Raw genomic sequence first — 24010 nt, 5'->3', positions numbered from 1 at the left:
ATGATCACTAGTTGTCCCTGGGGATAAGAGACTAGACAGCTGGAACGAGAAGTGGGAGAAAGGTTTTCTTTTTGTCTTCGATCATTTAGTCACGTTCACTCCGTGCTGGGGGGAGGTTTTTGTTTGTTTGTTTGTTTTTTAAGTGTGCATGCAGCAGCTTAAATTTTAAAACCAGCACCTTGCCCAGTGTGCCCAGACAGGAAGCGAGCATCCGGCGAGGCCCCCGCTCCCCATCGGGGGCAGGAGGTGGGAGGCAGAGCAGGAAGGGAGGCCAAGCCAGATGCGGTGTGGAGCGGCAGGAAGTCACCTCTAGCAACGAGACTGCCGAGACTGCTGAAAACTTCCGAAGCCCAGCCCAGCTGCTGGCGGAAGCTCCACCCTGGTGTGAGGACGGCCCTGGATCCTTTTGGCCCTCAACTGACAGAACGCCTCCTGAAATGTGATGCCCCTGCCATGTCAGTCCACGGGCTTCTGGGGAAAGATCCTCGCTCAGCTACAACGCCGCGATGTCGTTGGCCGTCGCTCAGTGCCTCTGTGCTCGCCCCTATCACACCGGCCTCGGGAGTGACGAGAAGAAAGAGCCCCCGGTTGTAGCTGAAGTCAGAATGAGGACTGCGCCCACAGCCTCTCAGGGATGGAGGGAGCCGTGTTTTAAGGCCCCCGTGGACTGATGAGCCAAGTGCTTAAGAGAGGATACTGCTGTTCAACTTCGCTATTTACTACTAATTAGGAGCTCATACCCTGTGAAGTTGTACCAAATACTTTGCAGTTTGGGGTGCCTGGCTGGCTCGGCCCGAGAGCACTGGACTCAGGGGTTTTGTTTTGCTTTTTAAATTCAATTTAGTTAACATATAGTATGCCATTAATTCCGGAAGCAGAACTGGGTGATTCATCACTTGCATACAACACCCAGTGCTCATTACATCCCGTGTCCTCCTTCATGCCCGTCACCCAGGTACCCCGTTCCCCCACCCACCTCCTCTCCAGCAACTGGCAGTTTGTTTCCTATGATTAAGAGCCTCTGTGGTTTGCCTCCCTCTCTGTTTTCATCTCGTTTTATTTCTCCTTTCTTTTCCCTACGTTCATCAGTTTTGTTTCTTAAATCCCACATATGAGTGAAATCGTATGTTTGTCTTTCTGACTGACTTATTTCACTGAGCACAATACCCTCCAGTTCCAGCCACATCGTTACAAATGGCGAGATCTCAGGGCTCTGAGGGCAAGCACCATGTTGGACCCGCTTGGGGTCAAGTATCAATGGAAATCACTTCTGTGCGTTGGTGATGGTTAACGCTATGTCTGAGCTCAGGGACTGCCAAGACAGCTGGTAAAACATTATTTTGGGGTGTGTCTGGGGGGTGTTTCCGGCTGAGATGAGCATCCGAGTTGGCAACTGGAGGAGGAAGATGGCCGCGGCACTGAGGCTAGCGGGCGGCGCCCGGTCGTCTGCTCAAGGCCCCAGAGGAGCAGGAAGGCCAGGAAGAGAAATTCACTCTCTGGGTTGAGCAGAGACATTCCTCTTCCCCTGTGCTCGGACATCCCAGGTCCCCGCTCTCTGGCTTTCCGACTCACAGCGACTGGCACCAGCAGCCCCCCGACTCTCAAACCTTTAGACCCAGATGGAAGGGCAGCATCGGTTGCTGGTTCTCTGGCTTGCGGAGGGCAGGTCAGGAGACCTCTGGGCCTCTGTCATCACATCTAAGCCCACCTCCTCCTCTATGTGTCTGCGCATGTCCTCCTGGGCTCTTCTCTCTGACAGCCCTGACTAATGCACCCGGAGGGCAGACAGCCCCAAAGCTTCCTTCATTGCCCACTGGACGTGAGCCTGCTCTGTAGCTAACTGAACAACCTAATTTAATATTCTCCATTAAGTCACCTACTCAACTCCCAGCTCCTCATGCTCTCTAAGCTGGCTGCAGGATCTCAGTGCTTCCCTCGTTAGTAAATCTGCGGCATCGAGTTAATAAATCGGCATTTCATACATGCTCATTCTATGTTCCTACAGGATGCGCATGTTTGACTTCTGGAAATTCTACTCTGAGTGAGGAACTGCACACCGGAGACATCCAGGATAGCTCCCTGGATGTAGCACAGTAGTTTCAGCACACATCCACCCTCACTCAGCAGAATTACATCCTTCTGGAAAGCGAGTCCCTAAGAAGGACCAAGCAAAAAAGACGAGTGTGCTCCCTCCAAGCCTGAACCAGGCAAATAGCATGAACTAGAGCTTAGCCCTGTTTTGTTTTGTTTTTTAATATTTTAATTATTTAAGGGAGAGAGAGCATGAGCAGAAAGAGGGAGAAGCAGGCTCCCCACCGAGCAGGGAGCCCAACGTGGGACTCGATCCCAGGACCCTGAGATCCTGACCTTAGCCAAAGGCAGCGGCTTAACCCACTGAGCACCTCCCCCGCCGGCGGCCCTCAGCTCTGTTTTATTTGACCCTGTAAGTGCTTCTAGTTTCCACAATTTCCAGTGTTTCACCTTTGGAGAGAAAGAGGCCTACCTCGCAGGAGTCGGCCTCCTCTGTACAGATGAAGAGCCAGTGCTGCCTCCAAGTTCTCGGCCTGGATGAGGCGGGCAATTTCAGATGAGCTTTCCAGGTCACAGGCATCTTTCAGAAGACATACATGGCCGGCAGCTTCTAGATGGTCCCTTTACCAAAAAAATATAAACAGAAAAAGAAAAAGATGAGGGCGAAGGAGAAATATGGCACAAGTGGCTACGGGGATTAACATCTTAAATCGAAAGATTATTTAAATCAAAACGTTAAGAAAATAATATCTTCTAAATTGTCCTGTAGGGGCAAATCCTCCTAAAATATAGGACAAGGCTCACCATCACTAGCAATAACGATTCACCCACCAGTGTCCAGTCCCTGGGACCTCGACGGGGACCAAGGCCAGCGGGATGAAGGGCTAATTCAGTCCTGAGACAAAACACACGTGCGTGTGGACACACACACACACACACACACACACACACAGTGTTCAGTCACATTTGCTGGAACAGGAAGTTGTTTTTTTTTTTTTAATATTTCCTTCATTTTATATTTCCTTAAATTCTGGTTTTTCCCTCCTGTCCCTTAGTTATGGATGGAACCTGAAGTTTGCTTTGAGGCATCTGAAATTCAGTTCTTACTAAAGCCTAGTGATGGGTTTAAGGAGGGCATGGATCACACGGAGCACTGGGTGTTACATGGAAACAATGAATCATGGACACTACATCAAAAACCAATGATGTTCTGTATGGTGACTAACATAACATTAAAAAAAAAGACAAAGTCACCCATTATTATAGCTTCCAAAGATATTTCCTGGCCTTTCCATTCTACCTCCAAAATATCTATGAAACATGTCTTTCTTCTCATCCTGGCTCAGTTCCTTATAACATAAAACTAAAATACAAATCTAATAAAAGAAAAATTCTGAATAATGACATAGAATGAGCAAAATCAAAAGATAAGAAACTGAGAAAAACTACTAACAACTCTTACAAAAGGAAAGAAGCTAATTTACTTAATAAAGAGCTCTCATAAACCAATAAGGAAAAAAAAAACCAAGTAACAACTTAATAGTTAGGGGTGGACCTAAAATTGTGGGCCATAGAAAAAGAAATTCAACAGGGCTTTTAGATATGGGAAATGGTGCTCAACTTTGGTCGTTTTTTTACAGACAACATCTGTAAAGCTCAGAAGTCTGCCTACGGCTCTGTGAAATAAACCCTCCCATACACTCCTCTGAGCAGGAGAACGGGCACAAGCTCTCCGGTGGACGACAGAGCAGCAGCTAGAACCCTGGAGGTGAGCACACTGTCACCAAACACCTCCATGTCCAGGAATCGGTTCCCAAACTGCCCTTGGACATGAGTGCAGACACACACACCCAGCAGGAGCCCGGGCAGCTGTGTCTTCCTCCCCGAACAGACTGGACACGACGTCCGGGTCCGTCAGCAGGGAGCCCGTTACACCGCGCACGTGCCATACAGTCCAACGCTGTCCCCGTCAGAGAAAGGAATGCAGCAGCTCGCAGCGACATACAGCTGACTCTCGAACAGCTGGGGAAGGGGGGTGCGGCATCGTCCCCAGACGAAAATCCCCCTATTACTCTGACTCCTCCAAAATGTCACCAACGGCCTACTTCTGGGCGCCTTCCCACTAAAACAGTTGATTAATGCAGATGTTGTATCTTATACCTATCATACACTGTATTCTTACAATAAACTGGAGAAAAGGAAAGGTTACCCGGGGAATCATAAGGAAGGAAAATACATTTACAGCCCTGTACCGTATTTACAGAAACAAACTCGGCACGTGCGCAGACCCATGCAGTTCAAACGCCCAGTCGTTCAAGGATCAAGTATAACACGGAATCGGCTCCAGAATAGGTCGCTAATGGAGAGAGAGTGAAGACTACCGTGTGTCTGTACACAGTGTGCGCGCACGGAGTGTCTGTAGGACGCACAAGGAAGAGACCGCCATGACCATGTCTACACAGGACAAACAGGGCCATGCCCTTTTGTGCTGTGGGGGTTGAAGCACGGGCAGATATCATATTTTATCATCGATGGAGGCGTGTGTGCGCGTGTAGGTACGATGAACCCACCCGGTTCTCCCGGCGTAGCCAGCTCAGCCGTCCACTCTGGGAGAACGGGCCCCAAATCTGCCTTGCTTCTTGAATGAACAGACGGCTGAATGCACCTCCGGGATCAAATCCAACGCCCTGGCCTAGCGCGCGGCAGGCGCCCTTCCCAGCCCACCTGCCGGCCGCCCCACCCCCCACCCGAGCTCCAGACCTGCTCTTCCGCCTGCAGGATGCCCACTGGCACGCGTCCAGAGCGCCCGCGGTCATGACTGTCCATCTCCTAATGCCAGCCCCCCGCAGGGAGATCCGACAGCCCCGCTCCCGCCACACATCTGCCCCCCATCGCGGCCCGCCGAGCCTCTCTCGCTCAGGACCCTTCCCTCCCACTTAGGCTTCTATGACAAAGCCAGCGCGTAGGTGACACCCAAGTACCCTGGAACTGACCCTGAGCATCTCCTAAATCATCCAGAAGTCACTAGAGTACAAAGTTCAAGTCCAACATAGACCTTCTTCTTCTTCTTCTTTTTTTTTTTTTACTCTGGCAATAGAACAGACCATTGTTTCCTCAGCTAAACACCGGGTGAGTTGGCTGGCTTGCATGCAGGGCCAACAGGGTACAAAACAAATAAGGATAAGAATGAAAGAATGAAGGAACTAGAATCTTTAAGCAAAGGGGTCATAAAATGTCAAGTTGTTTGCGATGTGGGAGCCACTGGCAAGCTCAGGAGCGCTGAGGGAGCGGCACAGCCAGAGAACGTCTCGCTCACACCTGCTCGGGGGAGGAAGGTGAGGACGCGCACCTGCACGGGTCTGCGAACCAGCACTGTCCTCTCTCTCTAATTAAATGCACAATGCGGCAGCTGTCACTGGGAGAGTAAGCAAAGCAGAGATCTTGCTTCAACTACTGAAGTACAGCAAGTACCTTGATCTTATCATGTCCACTGTGAATGCTGATCAATCGTTATCTGCTGGGAACGCTGCCCCACCCCGCCCCGCCTCAACTCCTCCGGAAGGTTTGAGCGGCCGACAAACAGAGCCCCCGACAAACAGAGCCCGCTCCGGCGGCCTCAAAGTTAGTGTTTTACAAACGTGAGAATTCAGTGTGTTTCCAAGCACAGGTGAATGACTGTTACTCCATTTTCTTAAAATTCTAGGGAATGGGAAACCAAAAACAAATGTGTTGATAAATGGAAAAGAAGTGGTTTGATTTCTACTTGGAGAATCCATTCCTGACAGATTTTGGGCTCATGCAAAATAAAATAGGACATATGGAATGGAGGGTTTAAGTACACACAAGGGGTTGTTCTTGATCTATTAAATGTATTTTTAAATGGCATTTCAACACTAACATTATGATCTTATAAATATTCCAAAATAATTTTTTTAATCATAATTCTCCATGACTAAGAGTTTACCCTCGTTTCTGGTTTTAATCAGAACTTAAAAACTTTTGAAGTTTTTTAACTTTTAATTTTTAACAACTTTTAATGTTTTTAAGCTGCTCTGTCCCTCTTCCTTCTATAAGTGATCATTTGATTCAAATAAACTCCATGAGCACCTAATATGTCCAAGGAGTTCTGGTTTACTTGATGGCTTTTTTTTTTAAGATTTTATTTATTTGAGAGAGAGAGAACAAGAGTGGTGGGGAGGAGCGGAGGGGGAAGCAGGCACCCCACTGAGCAGGGAGCGGGCAGCTGCCCGGCTCAGTCCCAGGACTGAGCTGAAGGCAGACGCTTAACCGACTGAGCCACCCAGGCACCCCAACTGAAGGCTGTTTTGAGAAGGAAGGCCTCTCTAACAAATCAAGAGATTTTGAAGCATTGTTTGGTGGTTCTAGGAGAGAGGAACCTTTTGCACATGCCTGACTCCAGATTCAATAGGACTTGGCTGCTTCTACCCGGCTGAAAACCATCCTCTTTAACTGAGGGAACAGAGAACCTGGATCATTTGTGTGTTTAACTTATGCAAATCTGCATAAACTATGCTGTCTGAATTACAAAAAAATGCAGGAAGAACTTGAGAGAGCAGGCAACACCAACTGCATTCCGTTCCAACTCCATGGGCCCCTGTGTGACCCTGAGATGGGAACAAGGCCCCTAGGACTCCTCAAGCCTGTCCCACCCCGTGGGCCTCTCACAGCATGAGCCCCTGGCCCGGTCCAGTGATGCAGTACCTACAGGGGAGAAGCAGGGATGTGCCGTTTCTGGTTAGGGGAAAGGCAGCTGGGCTGGAATAAAATGGCGCTCTCTGGACAGTACTGCAAGAACTTGTGATGTGTAAAAGAAATGATGCTGGTCTGGGAATGATGAGGGTGCTCATGAGGACGGAAGCCCTTGTGTGGCGGCCTGCTCAAACTTGCAGGCTCTAGCTGGCATGGTGAACTAGACAGGATGCTGCCCCATGCAACCTTCTGTGGACTGAGTGAGACAACACCACATCTGCGGGACAGCACGTTACTTCAAATAATGCTGTCGATGTGTTTTGTAAACTGTAGAGTGTATCTACTTTTAAAATGGGATTTTAATGGGATTCTGGTGCTCAAGAGATTACTGTGGTGAAGCCAGTATATTTTATTTATTTTTATTTTTAATTTTTTTAAAGATTTTATTTATTTATTTATTTGACAGACAGAGATTACAAGTAGGCAAGAGAGGCAGGCAGGGAGAGAGAGGAGAGCAGGCTCTCCGCGGAGCAGAGAGCCCGATGTGGGGCTCGATCCCAGGACCCTGGGATCATGACCTGAGCCGAAAGCAGAGGCTTTAACCCACTGAGCCACCCAGGAGCCCCGAAGCCAGTATTTTTTAAAGAATAAAAAGGCCCATAAGAAAACAGGCAAAATGTCCAGATCAGGAAGTGTCCCAAGCCCCAATGTCTGCTGAGATGGGACTAATGAAGTTTTAATGAATGGAGGGAGTAGGAGAGGCTAGTGAAAACCATGAAGCTTTGTGGGCTAGCCTATATAGAGATGTGCTAAAGGCCTGAATAGATATGCTAAGTGCCCGAATAGAGATGTGCTAAGTGCCCAAATAGAGATGTGCTAGGTGTAAAATATGCACACAGCTAATTAATAATTTCTGTAGTGATGACATGTTGACATGATATTCGGAAATACTGAGTTCAAGAGAATATATTATTACAATTAATTTCATCCATTTCTTTGCGTTCTATTTAAAGTGACCACCAGAATATGCAAACCGACAAGGACGATCACATTGCTTCCATCAGTGCCAGGCAGATGCTCTCACCATCGCCAGCTCTGCCATTTTTACCAAGAGAGGATTAGTATTTGAAGTTCTATGGAAAACTGCCTGATTTTAAGGCTCCCAAAGGTATTTCTTGCTCCTTCAGTGCCAACATTTCTTATTCCCTTAAATCTTCAAATCACGGGCCTCTGCTTTCCCCTTTCCTTGATGAGAATTAGTGCAGGTCTCACATCTGCCATATACTGTGGCTTCCAGAGTGTACATTCCCATGTCCCTCCTCCCAAAACGTTGAAAGTCCTTGTTACCCATCTGACTGGGATGTGCTCCAGCCCCAGTCAGGGGTGCCCGGGCTTGCTCGTGGCCATCACAGCGCCCCTGCTGGCCACACTCCCACCACGGAGAGCCCCTGCTGCCTCGCGGTCATCACAACCCCCAGATGACCGTGCTCCCACCACGGAGAGCTCCTGCTGCCTCACGTCATCACAGTCCCCAGCTGGCCATGATCCCACCATGGAGTAATCCTGCTGCCTCACCGTCATCACAGCCCCCAGCTGGCTGTGCTCCCCCAAGTGTTCCTGCTACCTCACCGTCATCACAGACCCCAGCTGGCCGTGCTCCCACCACGAGTGCTCCTGCGGCCTCGGGCCAATCACAGTCCCCAGCTGGCTGTGCTCCCACCATGGAGAGTTCCCGCTGCCTCGCAGCCATGACAGCCCCCAGCTGGCCGTGCTCCCACCACAAGTGCTCCTGCAGCCTCGTGGCCATCACAGCCCCCAGCTGGCCATGCTCCCATGACGGACGTGTGACTCTAAAACTTGGGGGCACGCACTTGCACCTGCAGAGACTCAGACCCTCCTTCTTTCGAGGCTGATGTGGGAGATGCGGGCCAGGAAAACCTAGCAAGTATGGCAAGTGGACCCAAGAAGGGGCAAGATGCAGACTCTTGCCTTTAGCATCTCCGCTGCAAAATCAAGCCTGAAGCCTGCCCCACCTGCACACCTTTTACAGGATAAGCCGCTAAATTCCCTCTACTGTCCAGGCAGCTGGGTTGGGTTTCCACTTACTGAAAGCTGAAAATCTCTGATACTGCCGTAGACAAGCAGCTCAGAGCTTTTGCTGGTGTTTGATATATAGCCTGTGTGCTGGAGCCAGCGCTCCGTAAAGTCATCCACTCTCTGACCACAATCTTATCTCTCCACCAGGCTCGCAATCACTCCAGCCACAAAAGACCTCTCACCTCACAGAGCTCCAGAGCCCGGCCTCCAAGCCTGCCGCCGGCAGCCCATCCTGCACCTCCTCCAATCCCACAAACGTTCCTCTTCCTGTCTTTCTGGTGAGTTTCTTGTCAATGCCCTAACCTCTCCTCTCCGCTGGCCTTCTGTTGCGCCCTAAGCGCATGGCACATCTGGCAAGGCAAGCCCAGGATGCTCCAGCCACCCACTTCCTCGTGGAAGTGACACAGGAGAGTGTGACACGGTGGGAGGGCTGCAGCCCAGGCCTAGGATTGCAGGGACCCCTCCCAGCACCGGGCGTAGCTACCCACCCTTGGCAGTTGAACATGCCCCTCCCTTGACTCCTCCAGAGCCAGTGCCACCGGCTTCCCAGCCCCTGCGTCTGCCCAGAGCAGCCCTGGCTCTGACACGGGGCTCCCCCACCCCTGTGGGCACACTGCCCTGGGTCGGACGGGCGCCTGGGGATGCTCACAGTGCACAGCCACCTGCGGGAGTCGGGGTGCACTCCATGCACACGGGGCTGGGTGCTCACTAGGCTGCAGAACCAACCCTCTTCTCTCCCAAGCCTGCGGTCCTGGGAGTGCTCTGTGTCCGGAACCCTCACTGCGGCTCCAGCCTGGCCAGGCCTGCTGCTCGCTCTCGCCGCACTCAGGCGCCTCCGCCTCTCCCACCTCGAGGCCTCCACACACGTGGTTTCCATGGCCAGGAATGCCATTCCCAGCTCTCTGTGCCCTCACCTCCCTCACTGCAGGGCTCCGGCGTAGGGATTACTCACCATCTAGCTCATACATCAACGTGTGTGCTATTGGCTCCACTTCCCAGAGGAAGCACCCCCAAGTGTCCTTCACCCCAGGGTCGAGGATGGGACAAACGCAACTTGGTGTCCACCCCTGGAATGACTCGGCAGCTATCAGAGGGCCCGGCAGTGACGTGTATGCACAGTCTGTGGAAAGGACGACTCTGCATGTGATTCCATTTACAGGAGCGTGCACAAGAGACAGTCATGCAGACGGAACGCGGACAAGCGGGGACAGGGCAGTGGTGGGTGGTGGGGCCGGGGCATCTGGTGAGACAAACATTCTGGAATTAGAGAGTGGTGATAATTGTGCGACTTTACGAACAGACTAACAACCACTGAATTGTGCACCTTGAAAGTGTGAATTTTCTGTGAACTCTATCTCAATAAAGCAAACTGTAGGAGAAAGGAGAGCCGTTTCTCAGGGGAGTGCCCCAGACCGTCAAGAATGCCTGCTCCTTTCATCACCCTGCTCTTCTCCCTGCACTGATCACAAGGCAACTGGGTCGTTTCTGCCAATGTGTGTCTGTCTGCCACGCGGGAATGCTAGAACCTTCTGTACAGTCACCTGCCGAGCCCTGAGCTGTTGTGTTAAGAGCTTTGTGGCCGAATGGCCGTATGTTCGGGAGGCAGAGGGCACCCTCGGGCACTGTGCCTACTAGAGATGTTCAATAATAAATATTTGCTTAATGAAAATATTAAGTGACTTTTCAAGAACTATTACTTCAAGAGGAACAAGGATAAAGCCTTTTCCTACTGACTTTACGGACGTCCGCAGTTTCCTTGGCATCTGCTAAAGCAAAGCTGGAAGACTAGAAAACTTTCCTTCAGGCTTTTCTTCTTCCCCCAGCACTGGGCAATCATGGCAGAATCGCGAGCTACCGAGAGCGGTGAGTGGCAGATGGGAGCCAGTCCCGCCCCGGGTGCGCGCTGTGTCTGCGCTCACTCTTCCCCAACACCCTCCCTGACAGCGCCTTTCTGCGCAGTTTCTGTCGGCTTCTGTTATCTAATGCAGCTGCCAGTCTCCCGCACCTGCTCCACAGGGAGGAAGAGAAAGCCTGCACCACCCACGGCTCGAAGGGCAGCTCCCCACAGGCATACGGACGCCAACACGAGCATCTGCGGGCCGCACCGACCCCCAGGATGACCCCTCCGGACCGGAACAACCCGAACCCTCTGCCTTTCCCTGTGCCCTGAGGAGCTCTGCAGACCAAACCCCAGGGCTGGCTCCCGGGACTCTGGCCAGCATCCGACAGCTTGGTGTAGAACAGGGGTCAGAATCCCTTCCCTGGAGGTGGCCAGAGACTGTGTATCTTTGGGTCCCTGTCCAGCTCTTCCAGTGCCGGGGGAAATGGGGGAGCACTGCCCAGCGCCCCGGGGCATCACCCTGTCCTCCAGATTCTTCTCACGGCATAGGCACTGCCTCTGGCTGGCCCTCAGGCCCAGCTTGGCCTAGCCTTGACTGATCATTTCCAGGGTTCCGAGGACCAGCCTCGCACTCGAGTTCTGCACCCTTTCCAACTGTGGGTCCAACACTCTTTCACGAAAACAACTGTGTAAATATTTGCTTTTCATATCCATTACTTGTGCAATTTACTTCTCCGTCACCAGTGAAATGAACTTTGTTCTCTGGAGAACTTTGTTCCCTACGTTCCTGACCCTATTTTTAACTTCCAAGCAGCTTTCCCTTATGACCTTCTTTGTTAGGGACGGACCTGAACCCATCTGCCTGATGGAGAGGCCTTATCAGGCTCATGGTCAGGTTCTTCTGGGAAATGGTTGCAGCTTCAGGGGGTCAGAGCGGGACAGGGAAGCCCTAGCGCCCTCGCTGGACAGCACTGAGAGCCAGACCAGCCACCCGGGCCGTGGAGGTTGGCGCCACAGTGGGGACACGGTGGGCCCCCTGACTTCGTGTTCACACTTCGTGTTCACGTGTTCACACACGTGCTCCCTTAACCCTTCCAGCAAACCAAAGACCCTCCACACCGGTAATTACTCCTGAATGCTCCACGCTAAAGAACGAACGCTCTAACACTCACAGGGCTTGGGAAACAACTCCAGAAGGAGGTACCCGATGAGGGCATCTGAAAATGCTAACTAATGCCCGCTCAGGCAGACACGAAGTGAACGGACCTTCACATGTGGCACACGGGTCTACAGAAGGGTCAGGTGCCACCCAGACACTCAAACAATCACTCTGTTTCCCGATCCCCGCACAGACCAATCTTCCCAGCTATCGTCTACACCAGCTAAAACACTTCATCTGGCAGGACCCACGAAATAAAGAGAGGCTGCCCAGTGGCCTGGCCCACGTCCCTAACCTGAGCCGTGGTCGGCCAGGAAATGCATCCCTAACACATGCTCCTAACGCTCCATCCCTAACACACGGGTTAGCCAGCTCACTGGCCCCTCACAGGTGGAACCTGCTAGCTTTAGAGGACCCCCGACCTCCCAGCCACCCAGGCCTGTCCCCGCCGTGGCACTTCGAAGGTTCCGTGAAACTCGCTCTAGCCCCAGATCCCTCGGAAGTGCAAGCTGGCTGTGAGGCAGGGCAGCCCTGATCCACGGGCCATTCTCCCTTGAATAAAGGCCATCAAACTCTTTACTAAATTGTTGTGGCTCTATCATTTGGCACTCTCCATTCAAGAGCCAAGCCCTGCCTACTTTACTTCTGCACTATGTCAGACCCAAATGCTCACCTCCTCTGTCCTCCCAATCCACCCTTCAAAACACAGCTCAAAAGACCCTCTTGAAAACTGGATCGCTTTTGGTGGCTTAATTCTGTTCGTGGCACCAAACCGTAGGTCCTGGATGACATGGCTCCTGCCCACGTCTCCAGCCACATCTACGCACTCCACCCAGAGTGGGGTTTGTCTCAGCAGTACTGACATTTTGGACTGCATCAGTCTCCACCGTGGGGGCCATCCTGGGCACTGTCAGGGGTCTACTGGCACCCCTGACCTCTACCCAAGAGACGCCAGGGGCCCCTCACGCCCAGTGTGACAACCAAAAATGTCTCCTGACACTGCCCAGTGTATACCCCAGGGGCAAAATCATTCCTCCTGCCTCCGCACATCCTTCCAGCCCTGGACCCCACGGAGAGTCAGTCATCTAGTGTACTGGACACTGTTAACACTGCGCAAGCCGGGTCTGGAAGGGGTCTGCTCCCCCCCTTGACCCCACCTGCGGCCCCTTCGCCCGAGACACCCAGCCGCCCTTCACACCAACCCGCGCCTGCCTGGCCAGTGAAGGGCCGCGGTACCACAAATCGCTCCCGTTTAGTGAATGCACACTAGGCACCCGGCCCTGCTGTAAAACACTGAAAATGTAGGAACGTATGACTGATTCTCCTAACAAACCTGTGAGGCAGATCCCAGCAGTATCCCCTCCTCGTGGATAAGAACACTGAGCAGCCACGCGTTTACGGAACCTGGCTTCACCTCAGCTGCTGGGAGCCCGCGTGTGAAGGCGGAAAGCAAACTCTGGAGCTCACGCTTTCATCAGTTTGTGATGCCCAGAGGTCTCTGCCCGCCTCCCGCCCGGGATGGGCCACCTGCCTACATGCTCCCAGAGCACCTGGACCTCCCTATCCGCGCACTCGTCGCAATTCTGCAATGCTGTTTCCGGGCAGGGTCTTAATTTACATCTATAAACAGATGCCCAAGGATCGACCGGTTTCATCTATTTTTTTTTATTTTATTTTTAAAGATTTTACTTATGTATCGACAGAGAGAGCGAGCGAGCCAGAGAGCACAAGCAGGGAGAGCGGGAGAGGGAGAGGCAGACTCCCCGCTGAGCAGGGAGCCCAATTCGGGACTTGATCCCAGGACCCTGAGATCATGACCTGAGCCAATGGCAGATGCTTAACCGAAGGAGCCACCCAGGCGCCCCCATTTCTTCTTTCTGAAAATCCAGTATTACCTAACTCACACCCCCTCCTCTGCTATACTGAAGGGAAGCCCAGTCTTCTTCATTTGGGGGGCTCCCTGCCCCACGGCCTGGGGTCACTTGAAGGTCAGAGGGGTCGCAGGGAGCGTGTGTGTAGATGCTCTAGCTCCAGGACAACGTCTGTCACCAAGGGAACCTCCGTTCCCCTCCCGTTCCAGGACACCTGGCATTCCTTCCTCAAAGCGCCTCGGTTTTCACAGGCCCCAAGATGTCTTTGGCAACCTTGGAGTCTTCCTTTTCTGCATTCCCTCCGGAGTGAAGGGGGCACAAGGCGGGCTCTGAAGCGACCGGAGCACAAAGAGCCCTTGTTGTCACGCTTCGGGCGCAGTCAGGAACGCAAAGGACAAGCAGCACAAGGGGCCTGCACAGTCCCCACGGCCCTGTTGCCTACTCCTCCTAATGGCTCTCTGGTGGGGGCCGCTGGGGGACCTTTGGAATATCGGGGTTCGTATATACAGTTCACATCCGGAGCAAAACGTTAAAGAGCGGCTTTCTCCAGTTCCCCAACGGGACCTCGTGTCTCTCTCTGACCCTCACCCTTCCCAGCACTGGCCCCCCCGGATGCACTAGATTCCAGACAGCCTGGCCTTCTGGTTCTCAGGCTTGCCAGCCTCGGTCTGGCCTCGGGACCTGCGCTCTTGATTGTCCGAACTCCGGAACCATCCTCCCAGACCAGAGCTTAACTGGCACTAATCAGGGCCTGAAACTGCCTCCTTTAATTCTGCGGACTCCCGCAGGCGCTCTCCTGCTGAAATGTGCTTCCTCAGAGCAGAGGCCACAGGGCACCTCCTCCCCCCGCGAGCCTATGAGAGAAAGCAGGGGCACTGAAATTAAAGCAAAGATAAACCTGTATGATGAAAATCCTCATTGTGAAATCCTAATTGTAAACCTCAGAAAACTAATTTATCCTCTATCAGTCATTGCCACATACGATCTGGAGGAGAACTGTAAAATCTTTTAGTGGGAAGGGACATTAAAGGCTTTGCCCCAATCGCTCATTTTAATGATGGGGAAGCAGACCAAGAGAGGGGAAGTTAAGTTGAGAAATTTCAGAAACAAGTCAGTTAAAAACAAAACAAAACTCTCCATTAAGCTTCAGGCATGAATCTACTCCGGGCCTGCCCCGAGGGGCTTACACAGCAGAGAGCAGACAAAAAGAGCACAACTAAGCATTTGACCGGATTGCTGCAGCACAAGTGCTGAGAAGGTGAGCCCGCAGGAAGAGGATGGAACAGGGAATGCTGGGAGCGGAGGAGGGGGGCCCCTCGGAGAGCAGGGCCCACCTGAAGGATGAGGGAGCGCTGGCATGTGTGCTGCACGCTGGGCCTGGAAACCCTTCCCAGCCCACCCCCCCCACCCCCTACCCCCACCCCCCACCCCCGGCTTCAAGGGACCCTCCTTTGCACTCAGGATTCCACGCAAATGTCACTTAAGCAGGGAGGCCTCTAACCCTGTTAGCTTATATACATCGCGAATGTCACGGCAGACATCCCTGCATTTTTGCTCTCTCCGCCCCACGGCGATGTAGGCATCACACAGACCTGACCGCGGTTCTCCTTGCTGAGTCCCCAAGCCTAGGGTGCTCCTAATACACAGAAAGCACCAGTGATCACAGGCTTGAAGACGTGCGCACAGAGCAGCCGGGCAGCCCCCGGAGCGCTTTCTTTCCACCTTCCTGCCCCAGTGCCGGTTCCTAAGCGGGGTTCCCCACCCCCCAGACAACCCCAGGGCCTGGTGGGGGCGCATGAGGACAGCCGCATCCAGGCGGGCCGGGGCACCGGCCTGGGGCTGGGTCCTGCGCTCCCACTGCCCCCTCCCCGCGCCCCCGCGGGCCGCGCGCCCTGCTGCCGCCTTTCCGCCCCCGCACAGGCCCCTGCGCGCCAGCCCGTCCGTTTGGGCGCGCGGTCCAGGCGGCCGGATGGCCCCCCCAGATGCCCCGCGCTCACATCACGGATGCTCGGCCGGCGCCTGCACCTACCGGATGCGCTCCGCCGTGACGGCGTTGCCTGTGTGCCGCCGCAGCACCGCCAGGAACAGGAGCCGCATGCCGCCGCTGTCCCCGCCGCCCAGCCATGGACCGCCAGCGGCCGCCGACCAGGCCCAGGGACGGGGGCGGGGACACGGAGGAGGGTGAGAAGGGGACGGGCGGGAGCCCGGGCGGCAGGCGGTGGCGCTGGGTCGGTCGCGCCCGCCGCTCCCAAGGCCGCGCCCGCACTCGCTGGTTCTGGAACGGGGTTCCGGCGCGCGGGGAGCTGGGGGCCGGAGGAGACGCGAGACAGCTCCCACGGGACCAGCACCGGGGTTCCCCCGGTTCCCGCCCATGGGAGCCAGAAGAGATCACGGGTGGACTCTCAAGGCTCCAAGGGAGACGGTGGGTCCACTCCCATGGGGACCAGGCCGTAGCTCTGCTCTGGTGGGGGCTAGCGCCAAAGGTATTTTGGGTCCCCTCCCACAGGGACCAGCAGCAGGGGTGACTGCAGATGCCCCCCTAGGGAACCACCGATGGCCTCTCATTCACACCAGGGTGGTCAGAGTCTGCCCCTCAGGTATCAGGACCAGGGTCTCTAATATGGCTTGAAAAACCAGACATGTGTCCAACTTAAGTCAGCATTTCCACAATGGACAAGCTAGATCTGAGGAGGAGCTGTCCACTCTAGACATGCGAAAAGATAAACGGGGGCATATGAAGATCCTGTTTGTCTGAGCCGAAGTTGACTCCAATGGAGCAGTACTAAACTGGAAACGGTTGCGGGGGGGGGTGGTGGTGGTGGTTAGAGGACGGGACCTTCATATAGAAGATGCCAGAGCAAAGAAAGTGTGTTATTAGGTGGCTCCCGCTGAAAGCCTGGTCGGCTGTTTGTGACTGGTTGTGCTGACTTGTCAACTTCCTAACCGTCACCTTGAGGCACTGGCAGAGTTCTTTCTCCGCCTGAGTACAGCAGCACCCAGTGTTAGCCAGGGCCTGGGCTCTTCAGCGCACTACAGCGCTGACGGGCTCACTTCGACGCCTCCACCATCTCCATCTGAATATGAAGGAGAAACTGAAGTTTATGTCTGGCTGCACCGTCACCAAGGATCCAAGCTTCTAAGTCCAGCATCCCAGTGTCTGGCCTCTGTTCTCAACACGGCCATAAGGCGCAGCATGCCCCAGCCATCACGTTCACATTCCAGGCAGGAGCGAGGCCCGGCTCAAGGGCGCACCCAAAATGGTGCACTAAGAGCTCCTCCGGGTGTGTCACACAGCCAAGGCCTTTCTCTTACTGTGTACATGACCCCATCTTCCATCCCTGCACCCAGGCACTGCAGTCTGTCGGCTGGGCGCACTGCCGCCCTGAGGCAAATCGCGGTCACTGAGAACACGGTTCTAGGGATTTGGATGTGGACATCTCTTCCTCGAGCCAACCACTCTACTCACTAACTGGCCCATTTCAAAAACGAGTTTGTGTATGAAGGCCCTGACCCCCACACAGGGGACTACGTATTCCCCACTTCTACAGCCAGGGCTCTCCGACCCCCAGATGGTCCCATTCTGCGTCACAATCAGCAGCCAGCCCTTCCCTCTGCCTGGGTCTTCACGCAGGCTCCAACTTCCATGGGCGTGGGGGGAGGTTGTGGGTGGAGAAGGCACTCAGTAGATGTTTGCTGAATGACATCCCCGAATAAGGCACTGCTGTGAAATTTTATTCCTATGATAATGCAGTCCTAATGCTTTAATGGAAGTCAGTGCTGCGACAGGATTTGCTGCTGAAATTCACTTTTATTGGACTTTTCTGGAATACACCTGTTCTGTAAGGTAAGAGGTTCTGACATATCTTCGAGGGCCCATTACTTTATTCATTCATTGCTTCAGTTTACCCATTTATAAGACAAAAAAAGACTGTATATGGTATCATAGCTAATTAGTTCATTTTGGTGAAGTCTTTTATGCCTCTCCCAAGTAGGTAATAGAAAAGGGTACAAAGACAAATGTGTTACTGTGGGATAATATGGAAATAATTACCGGGCGGGGGGGGGGGATGGTGACTAGTACAGAAAAGGTTGTAAGCATCTCGGTATTTCTCCAGATGCTTCTAACATAAGGGTCTTAAAATATATGTAAAGCAAAATCTGCTTTTTCTTTCGTCACAGTGTTTGCTCAGACTGTTTCTCCAGTCCACGGCACCATGCGAAATGAAAGCTTATTATCTCCCTGCATAAAAGCGATAGCATTTCAGGGGAGAGCACCCTGGGCATATTGACTTTAGAAATGGCTTACGATAAAAATCAGCACCTGACATCTTTTTTCCCTCATTTTTTTTTGCCTTCATGACATTAACAAGTGGTGCACTCTCCTCTTTTTCTAGCAGATTCCAATCTCTGTACCATTTTTCTTCCCCACCATAGTACTGAGAACTACAAATATGGGGGGGAGTGAAGGAGAGAGAGAGGCGGAGAGAGATCTTTCTAAATACAGAAGACAGAGGCAGAACTGCTACGGTCTCTCTTCCGTCCTTTGCTGACAGCACTCGGATGTGACCACACACGAGAGCGAGCTGCTGGTCTAAAGTAACTAGATTCTTCCAGCCTTGCTTAGTGAACATGGTCACTAGTCAACCAGAACTAAACAATTTTCCCTTTGAGATTTCGGCAAAAAAAGCAGGCCTTCCTTCCCACTGCTGTGCTGGACGTGGGGCATACGGGGTTCTTAACTCTACAGCACAAGGACTCACATCCCAGAGCTCTCATCACTGCCAAACGGGCCGGGACGCCTGACAGCACTGGTGCATCTCTCTTCAACGCCTCCACCATCTCCATCTGAATGTGAAGAAGAAACTGAAGCTTATGTCTGGCTGCACCGTCACCATGGACCCAGGCTTCTAAGTCCAGCATCCCAGTGTCTGGCCTCTGTTCTCAACATGGCCATAAGGCACAGCACGGTTCTAATAATGCGAGAGACAAAGGTCCCATCGTTGCGCATAAGAGGTTGGCTAGAAGGAAGATACGGTAACAACCTGTTGTATGCGCTGACCCATACTTATTCTTTTAAACTTCTCATTATTATTATTATTATTATTATTTTTAAGATTTAACTCGAGAGAGTGAGCGAGTACATGACCAGGGGAAGGGGCAGAGGGAGGAGGAAGGAAATCCCAAGGCAACTCCCCACTGAGCACAGAGCCTGACACAGGGCTCGATCTCACCACCCTGAGATCATGACCTGAGCCCAAATCAAGAGTCAGACGCTCAACCAACTGAGCCCCCCAGGTGCTACTTTTTCATTTATTTTTATTAAACACTCACATATGATTAACACATACAGATAAAACAGAATTTAAACACCACACGGAATCCCACTGCCCCCAAAACTTTGGTCTCGAGTTTTTCCAGACTGGATGGATGAATGGAACCGTGGTGCCCCTCACGCAGCTGGTGGTGTCCTGAGCACGCTCCAGTCCTTCCTCCAACCCTGGGGGGCAGGTACCACTGCTGTCAGCACTTCACAGACGGAGAACTGAGATTCGAGAAGGTGTACGTCTCCCAAAGCGGCGTGGACAGTGCGGCCTCTGCGGTCCTTCAGCTCTGCTGTACAGACTGGGGCACAGCGCCTTGTCGGTGACAGCTTGCATTGCTTTGTGTCTGTCACTTTGTTACTAAAAGTAAAAATGCTTTATATGGGTCTTTTGTCATTGTTATTATTTGTTCTTTTTTCAGACTTAATCGTCATGGTAGGCATTTTTTTCTCCTTTGGTGAGTAAAGCGACAGACGTTTATTTATAAGCAAGGACACAGACAAAGCTCTCAGGGGTGAGGGGTCCCGACAGGGCTGCCCGAGGCAGGCAACATCCTACCATGGGCCCAAGAGCTCCAGCCTCCTGATGGACGCCTTCTTCCAGGTGCTCAATCAAATGCCCGTGCAGACGATGAGGTGAAGAGAATTTTAAATTACATTTCCCAATCAGTCGCTCTTACCATAGGGAGGTCGTACAGGGTGAGTCTCACCCAGCCACTGAAAGGCGCTGGGCCTTCCTTGATGTCTCCCGGCCTCCGCCGTCGGGGAGCCTCTGCGGCCGGAACTGAGGCCAAAGGCGGCCGGGCGCACAGAGCGCCGGGGGCTTTCGGGGCTGAGAGCCGCCCCAGCTGCCAGCCAGCAGGAAGCGGCCCCTCTACTCCGCACCTCACGGAACTATATTTGGCCACAATCACAGGAGCCACCAAGAAGTCCAGATGGGGCCTCGGCCCGGCCCGCACCTTCACTTCTGCTGAGACCGGGAGCCGGCAACCGCTCGGTCACGCTCGGCCCCGAGGCTCACACAGCTGTGAGCGGACACACTCCGGTGTTGCCCGAGCCCCACAAAGCTGTAGCAATTTGTTTTGTAACAGTAGAAATGAACACGATGTATCTTGAATGTGTTTCTACCTCAGAATCTGGTATCATCTGAGTAACTACATAGTGCCCCAGTGTACCAGTGTACTAAGAACTTCTAAAACAAAGATGTTAATTTTGTCCTACATATTTCAAATATTTTTTAAGTTTGCTGCCAACTACAGTTATCCTTTTTTTAGGCAATTAAGTTTTAAGTCTTTATGTAGCCAAGCTAATTAATGTTTTCTGTTATGGCTTATGGCTTTGGTGTTTGGATTAGGAAAGCCTTTCCTGCCCTGAGGTTTTCTATTTGCCAACAGTTTCGTGTCACACTTTTGATATTTTTTTATTTTCATGTGGTAATATTTGACCCATCTGGAACTTATGCTGGTCTGAAACGCGAAGCCTGTTTTTCCTGTGTGTACAGTCGCTCACCCCACCAGAATTTACTGAATAATCCCTTCTTTTCTCCATGAGTCGGACGCGCTCACATGCTTCAGTGCTCGCTGAGTTCACCTCCACAGACCTCTTCTGTAAGCCCCAATCTAAAAACGAACGCGCTGTAGCTGCCGACTGTTGTATGACTACAACACAGACGGAGACGCTTCCCCGGAACTGTAAGAGTGGGAGTCGAAAGGGAATGGGCAGGTGCCACCCCATGTCTTGCACTTTTTCAAACGGAAGGAAGCCAAAGTTCCGTTTCGGTCACCTGCCCTCTCTCGTCCCTCCCCCTTTCTGCTGGTGAAAGCCTGCCTGTTGCAGATGTCTCACTGTCCTCTCAAGCCCAGGAGAAAAGGAACCCAAGAGGCAGAGGGTGCTACACACAGGGTCAAAGAAAATGAGTGTTTGAAAAAAGCAAATCCAAACCCATCTTCCTGGCCACGCTCACCTCCCCCACAAAAATAAAACACAAGTCATTCTGAGAGCTGAGTTAATTCACACAACAGCAGGTTAATGCGACTCTGTTTTGGGCTCCAGAAAGTAAGGCCTGACTCCATCCCACAGGCCGACTGTTTTTACTTCTCACCTTTTCAGCTTCTACCTACGTGCTCTGCAGCCAACAGAACTGTTACAACAGGGACTCCCAGAAATAAAGAGAACTTACGACAACTCTGCACCTGAAAAGTCAAGGGACCGAGGGGAGGGCCTGCCTCTAATGCAGCGAAGGCCTCACACCGTGGCCTGGTGCGTAGAGACGAGCTAGGCCTGCCGCGGTCCTGGGATGGAACTGCGGGAGCTGAAAAGCAGAAGCATCAGCCACGAGTACGGACACTGAGCGGTCATGAGGTGTGGAGCGGGCTGGTGAGTGATGTGCAGATGGCCCAGGACGTCCACAATGGGCACTTGTGAACCCGTGTTTTGAGGAAGCAGAAACTACGAGTACGCAGACGCAGGGGGCAGCCAGTGATGAGCCCTGCAGATGTGAAATGAGAAGTGGAAATACCATGAAAAAGTCGAGGCAGCCCCGGAATGTCCTCGGTCCCCACTGGTTTTCTGAATTCACTCCATCAGAGAGCATCTCCTCTGGGCTCCACACTGAGCAGGGACAGGGTGGTGACGGAGAAGGGGCCTGCGTCAGAGCAAACGGTGCATTCCAGTCCACGCCACAAGCGACCCCGCAGTAAGGTCCTCTTTCCCACAGGGCCCCTGAGGGGAAGAGACTGCCTGCAAAACTGTATGTTGTAAGACTACGTTACCTATCGTCCAGACACCAGCTGTATGAGTTCGGTCATTTACTTATTTATTTGAGGTGCAAGGAGACTCCCAGGATTGCTTTCAGGAACAAGGGCGTCTTCCAAGTATACGCCGTAAGGTGGGAGAGTCAACTTCTATCGATTCTTTCAGCCCTATCATGGTTGGGGCTTAGCACAGGGGCTCCAAACACAGTGACCGCAAGGGCCAGGCAGAAACTCTAAAAGCGAACTGGAGTGTGAGGAAAAAAATCAGGCTGCCCTCTCTTATTTTCCTGCTTTTTGATAAAACCGTGACAAGTTGAAGCTTTTGGCTTCAACTAACAGAAAACCCGACATAGTGGCCTAAACAGCATCAGATTTCTGATCTTTACTAACTTCTCCCTGATTCCCTACTGTGCCATCCACATCCTGAACTGGTTCATCTCATGACTGTGAGACAGCTGCCAGCAGCAATTAGGCCCCTAGGCTTCCGAACTCATGCCCCGTTTGGATGAGTGTCTCCCTTGCAGTCATGGAACAAGAGTCCTTTCTTTTAGCCTGACTGGGCCAATTCATGTCATCTGGGCTCTGCTGGGCCCTGGGGGAATGTCATGTCTTGGATGGTTACAGTCTGGGTTTCCAAACCAGACACTGTGAAGAGACATGAGAGACTAGCATCGGTTCTGAATATTCAGATCCAGAAACACAGATGAAGTGAGCTTCTCCTGAGCTGCATGGGTATCTGGCGGGAGCAAGGCGGGGAGACAAATCGAGAGTAGGCAGACGAATGAAATCAGGATTCAATTTGGAAGGAGAGGAGGGTGTGCACTCCACGTTAGTATAAGGCAGCGCCGTCGGACGGAACTTCCTGCGACAGTGGGGTGATCTATACTGGGCTGTTCACCTCGGTAGCCGCCAGTCGCAGGAGGCTATTGGGTAGTTGAAACGCCGCTGCTGTGATGGAGGCACAGAACTTTTCCTTTCATTAAACTTGTACTAACTTAAGTTCAAATTGCCACACATGGCTAGTGGCTACCGCATCGGACAGTGCAAAGAGAGAAAATTTCTCTGTGGTAAGCAAGCAAGACAACAGAGAGTGAGCGGGATTTAAGCTGGAAACCGTCCGGCCCACATCAGACGGTGGCCGCTACCTGGTGTCAGATTACGGCCCCCAGAGGAGACAGGTGTGCTTTCATCTGATGCTGCCTAACAAGCCTGCCCTGAACTTACTGGTTTAAAATAACAAGTATCTCATTTGTTCACGATTCTGCCACCTGGGCCGAGGCTCAGCTGGGCAGTTTCTGCTGTTGTTGCTGCCGGCGACTCGCGTGGCTTCCTTCAGCGGGGAGGGTGGCTGGGGTCATGGGGAACTCCTCTCGACACAGTTGCAGACTCTTCTTCGACACGTGGTCTCTCCAGCAAGGTGCCCGGACTTTTTATGTGGGGGTTCAGGGCTTCCAAGGCACAAAAGTAGAAGCTACCAGACCTTGCTAAGGTTCAGGTTCGGACCTGACCCAGGGATACTCCACCACGTTCTCTTTACCAAAGCAAGTCGTAAGCCCACAGCGTTTTTGTTTCTGTTTTAAGATTTTAATTATTTGTGAGAGAGAGAATGAGAGAGAGAGCACGAGAGGAGAGGTCAGAGGGAGTAGCAGACTCCCCACAGAGCAGGGAGCCCGATGTGGGACTTGATCCCAGGACTCCAGGATCACGACCCGAGTCGAAGGCAGTCACTTAACCAACTGAGCCACCCAGGTGCCCATCCACAGCAGTTCTTAATCCCTGCCACATTCTCGTTACCAAAGCAAGTCATAAGACCAGAGCAGTTTCTTAAAAACACCGCAACCAAACTGAAACATTTCTTCCCGCGGGACTGATTTTGCGACTTCACGGTATCAGAGACAGCAGGGTATACCCAACTTCCTACCCCAGGACCAGGAACTGCTCACAGTGCCTCAGGGCACACCCCTAACTCCATAACTGCCATACCCACGTCGTTCCATTAGCTCTACACTTCTCAGCTGAGATAACCTGACTGAGGTCATCTGGGGTCCTCCAAGATGGCCCATCTGCACTGAACAGAGCTTCATACTAAATCATCATGCAAACCAACAAACCGCTTCGCTTTCACCCCGTTTACTCTGCCCTTTGCCGGAGAGCATCAGTTTCATCAGCCTTTTAACAAATACTTGTGGAGGTTCTGTCTCATGTTCCAGCCGGAATGTGGAAGAAGCA

General features: G+C 52.5%; 1 protein-coding gene and 1 long non-coding RNA gene across 2 annotated transcripts in view; one reads left to right on the top strand and one right to left on the bottom strand.

Annotated features, from left to right (window-relative positions):
* The window catches only part of GLT1D1 (glycosyltransferase 1 domain containing 1), an 84515-nt gene extending 68351 nt beyond the window's left edge, over nucleotides 1–16164 (bottom strand). Inside the window, exons 1-2 of the mRNA XM_080821222.1 lie at nucleotides 15738–16164; nucleotides 2504–2652 (exon numbers count right to left, since the gene is read on the bottom strand). Coding sequence (XP_080677348.1) covers nucleotides 2504–2652; nucleotides 15738–16081 — 493 coding nt within the window. The 5' untranslated portion in view covers nucleotides 16082–16164. The remainder of the gene's footprint in view (nucleotides 1–2503; nucleotides 2653–15737) is intronic.
* LOC308354013 lies at nucleotides 15758–19416 on the top strand. The gene is made up of 3 exons (XR_013967837.1): nucleotides 15758–15889; nucleotides 17460–17552; nucleotides 17888–19416. It is a non-coding gene; the product is annotated as an uncharacterized lncRNA (long non-coding RNA).
* The last annotated feature ends 4594 nt before the right edge of the window (nucleotides 19417–24010 follow it).

Source organism: Martes martes (genome assembly GCF_963455335.1).
Source record: "Martes martes genome assembly, chromosome: 13".
Classification (NCBI taxonomy): domain Eukaryota; kingdom Metazoa; phylum Chordata; class Mammalia; order Carnivora; family Mustelidae; genus Martes; species Martes martes.
This window is presented reverse-complemented; position numbering and strand designations above follow the sequence as displayed.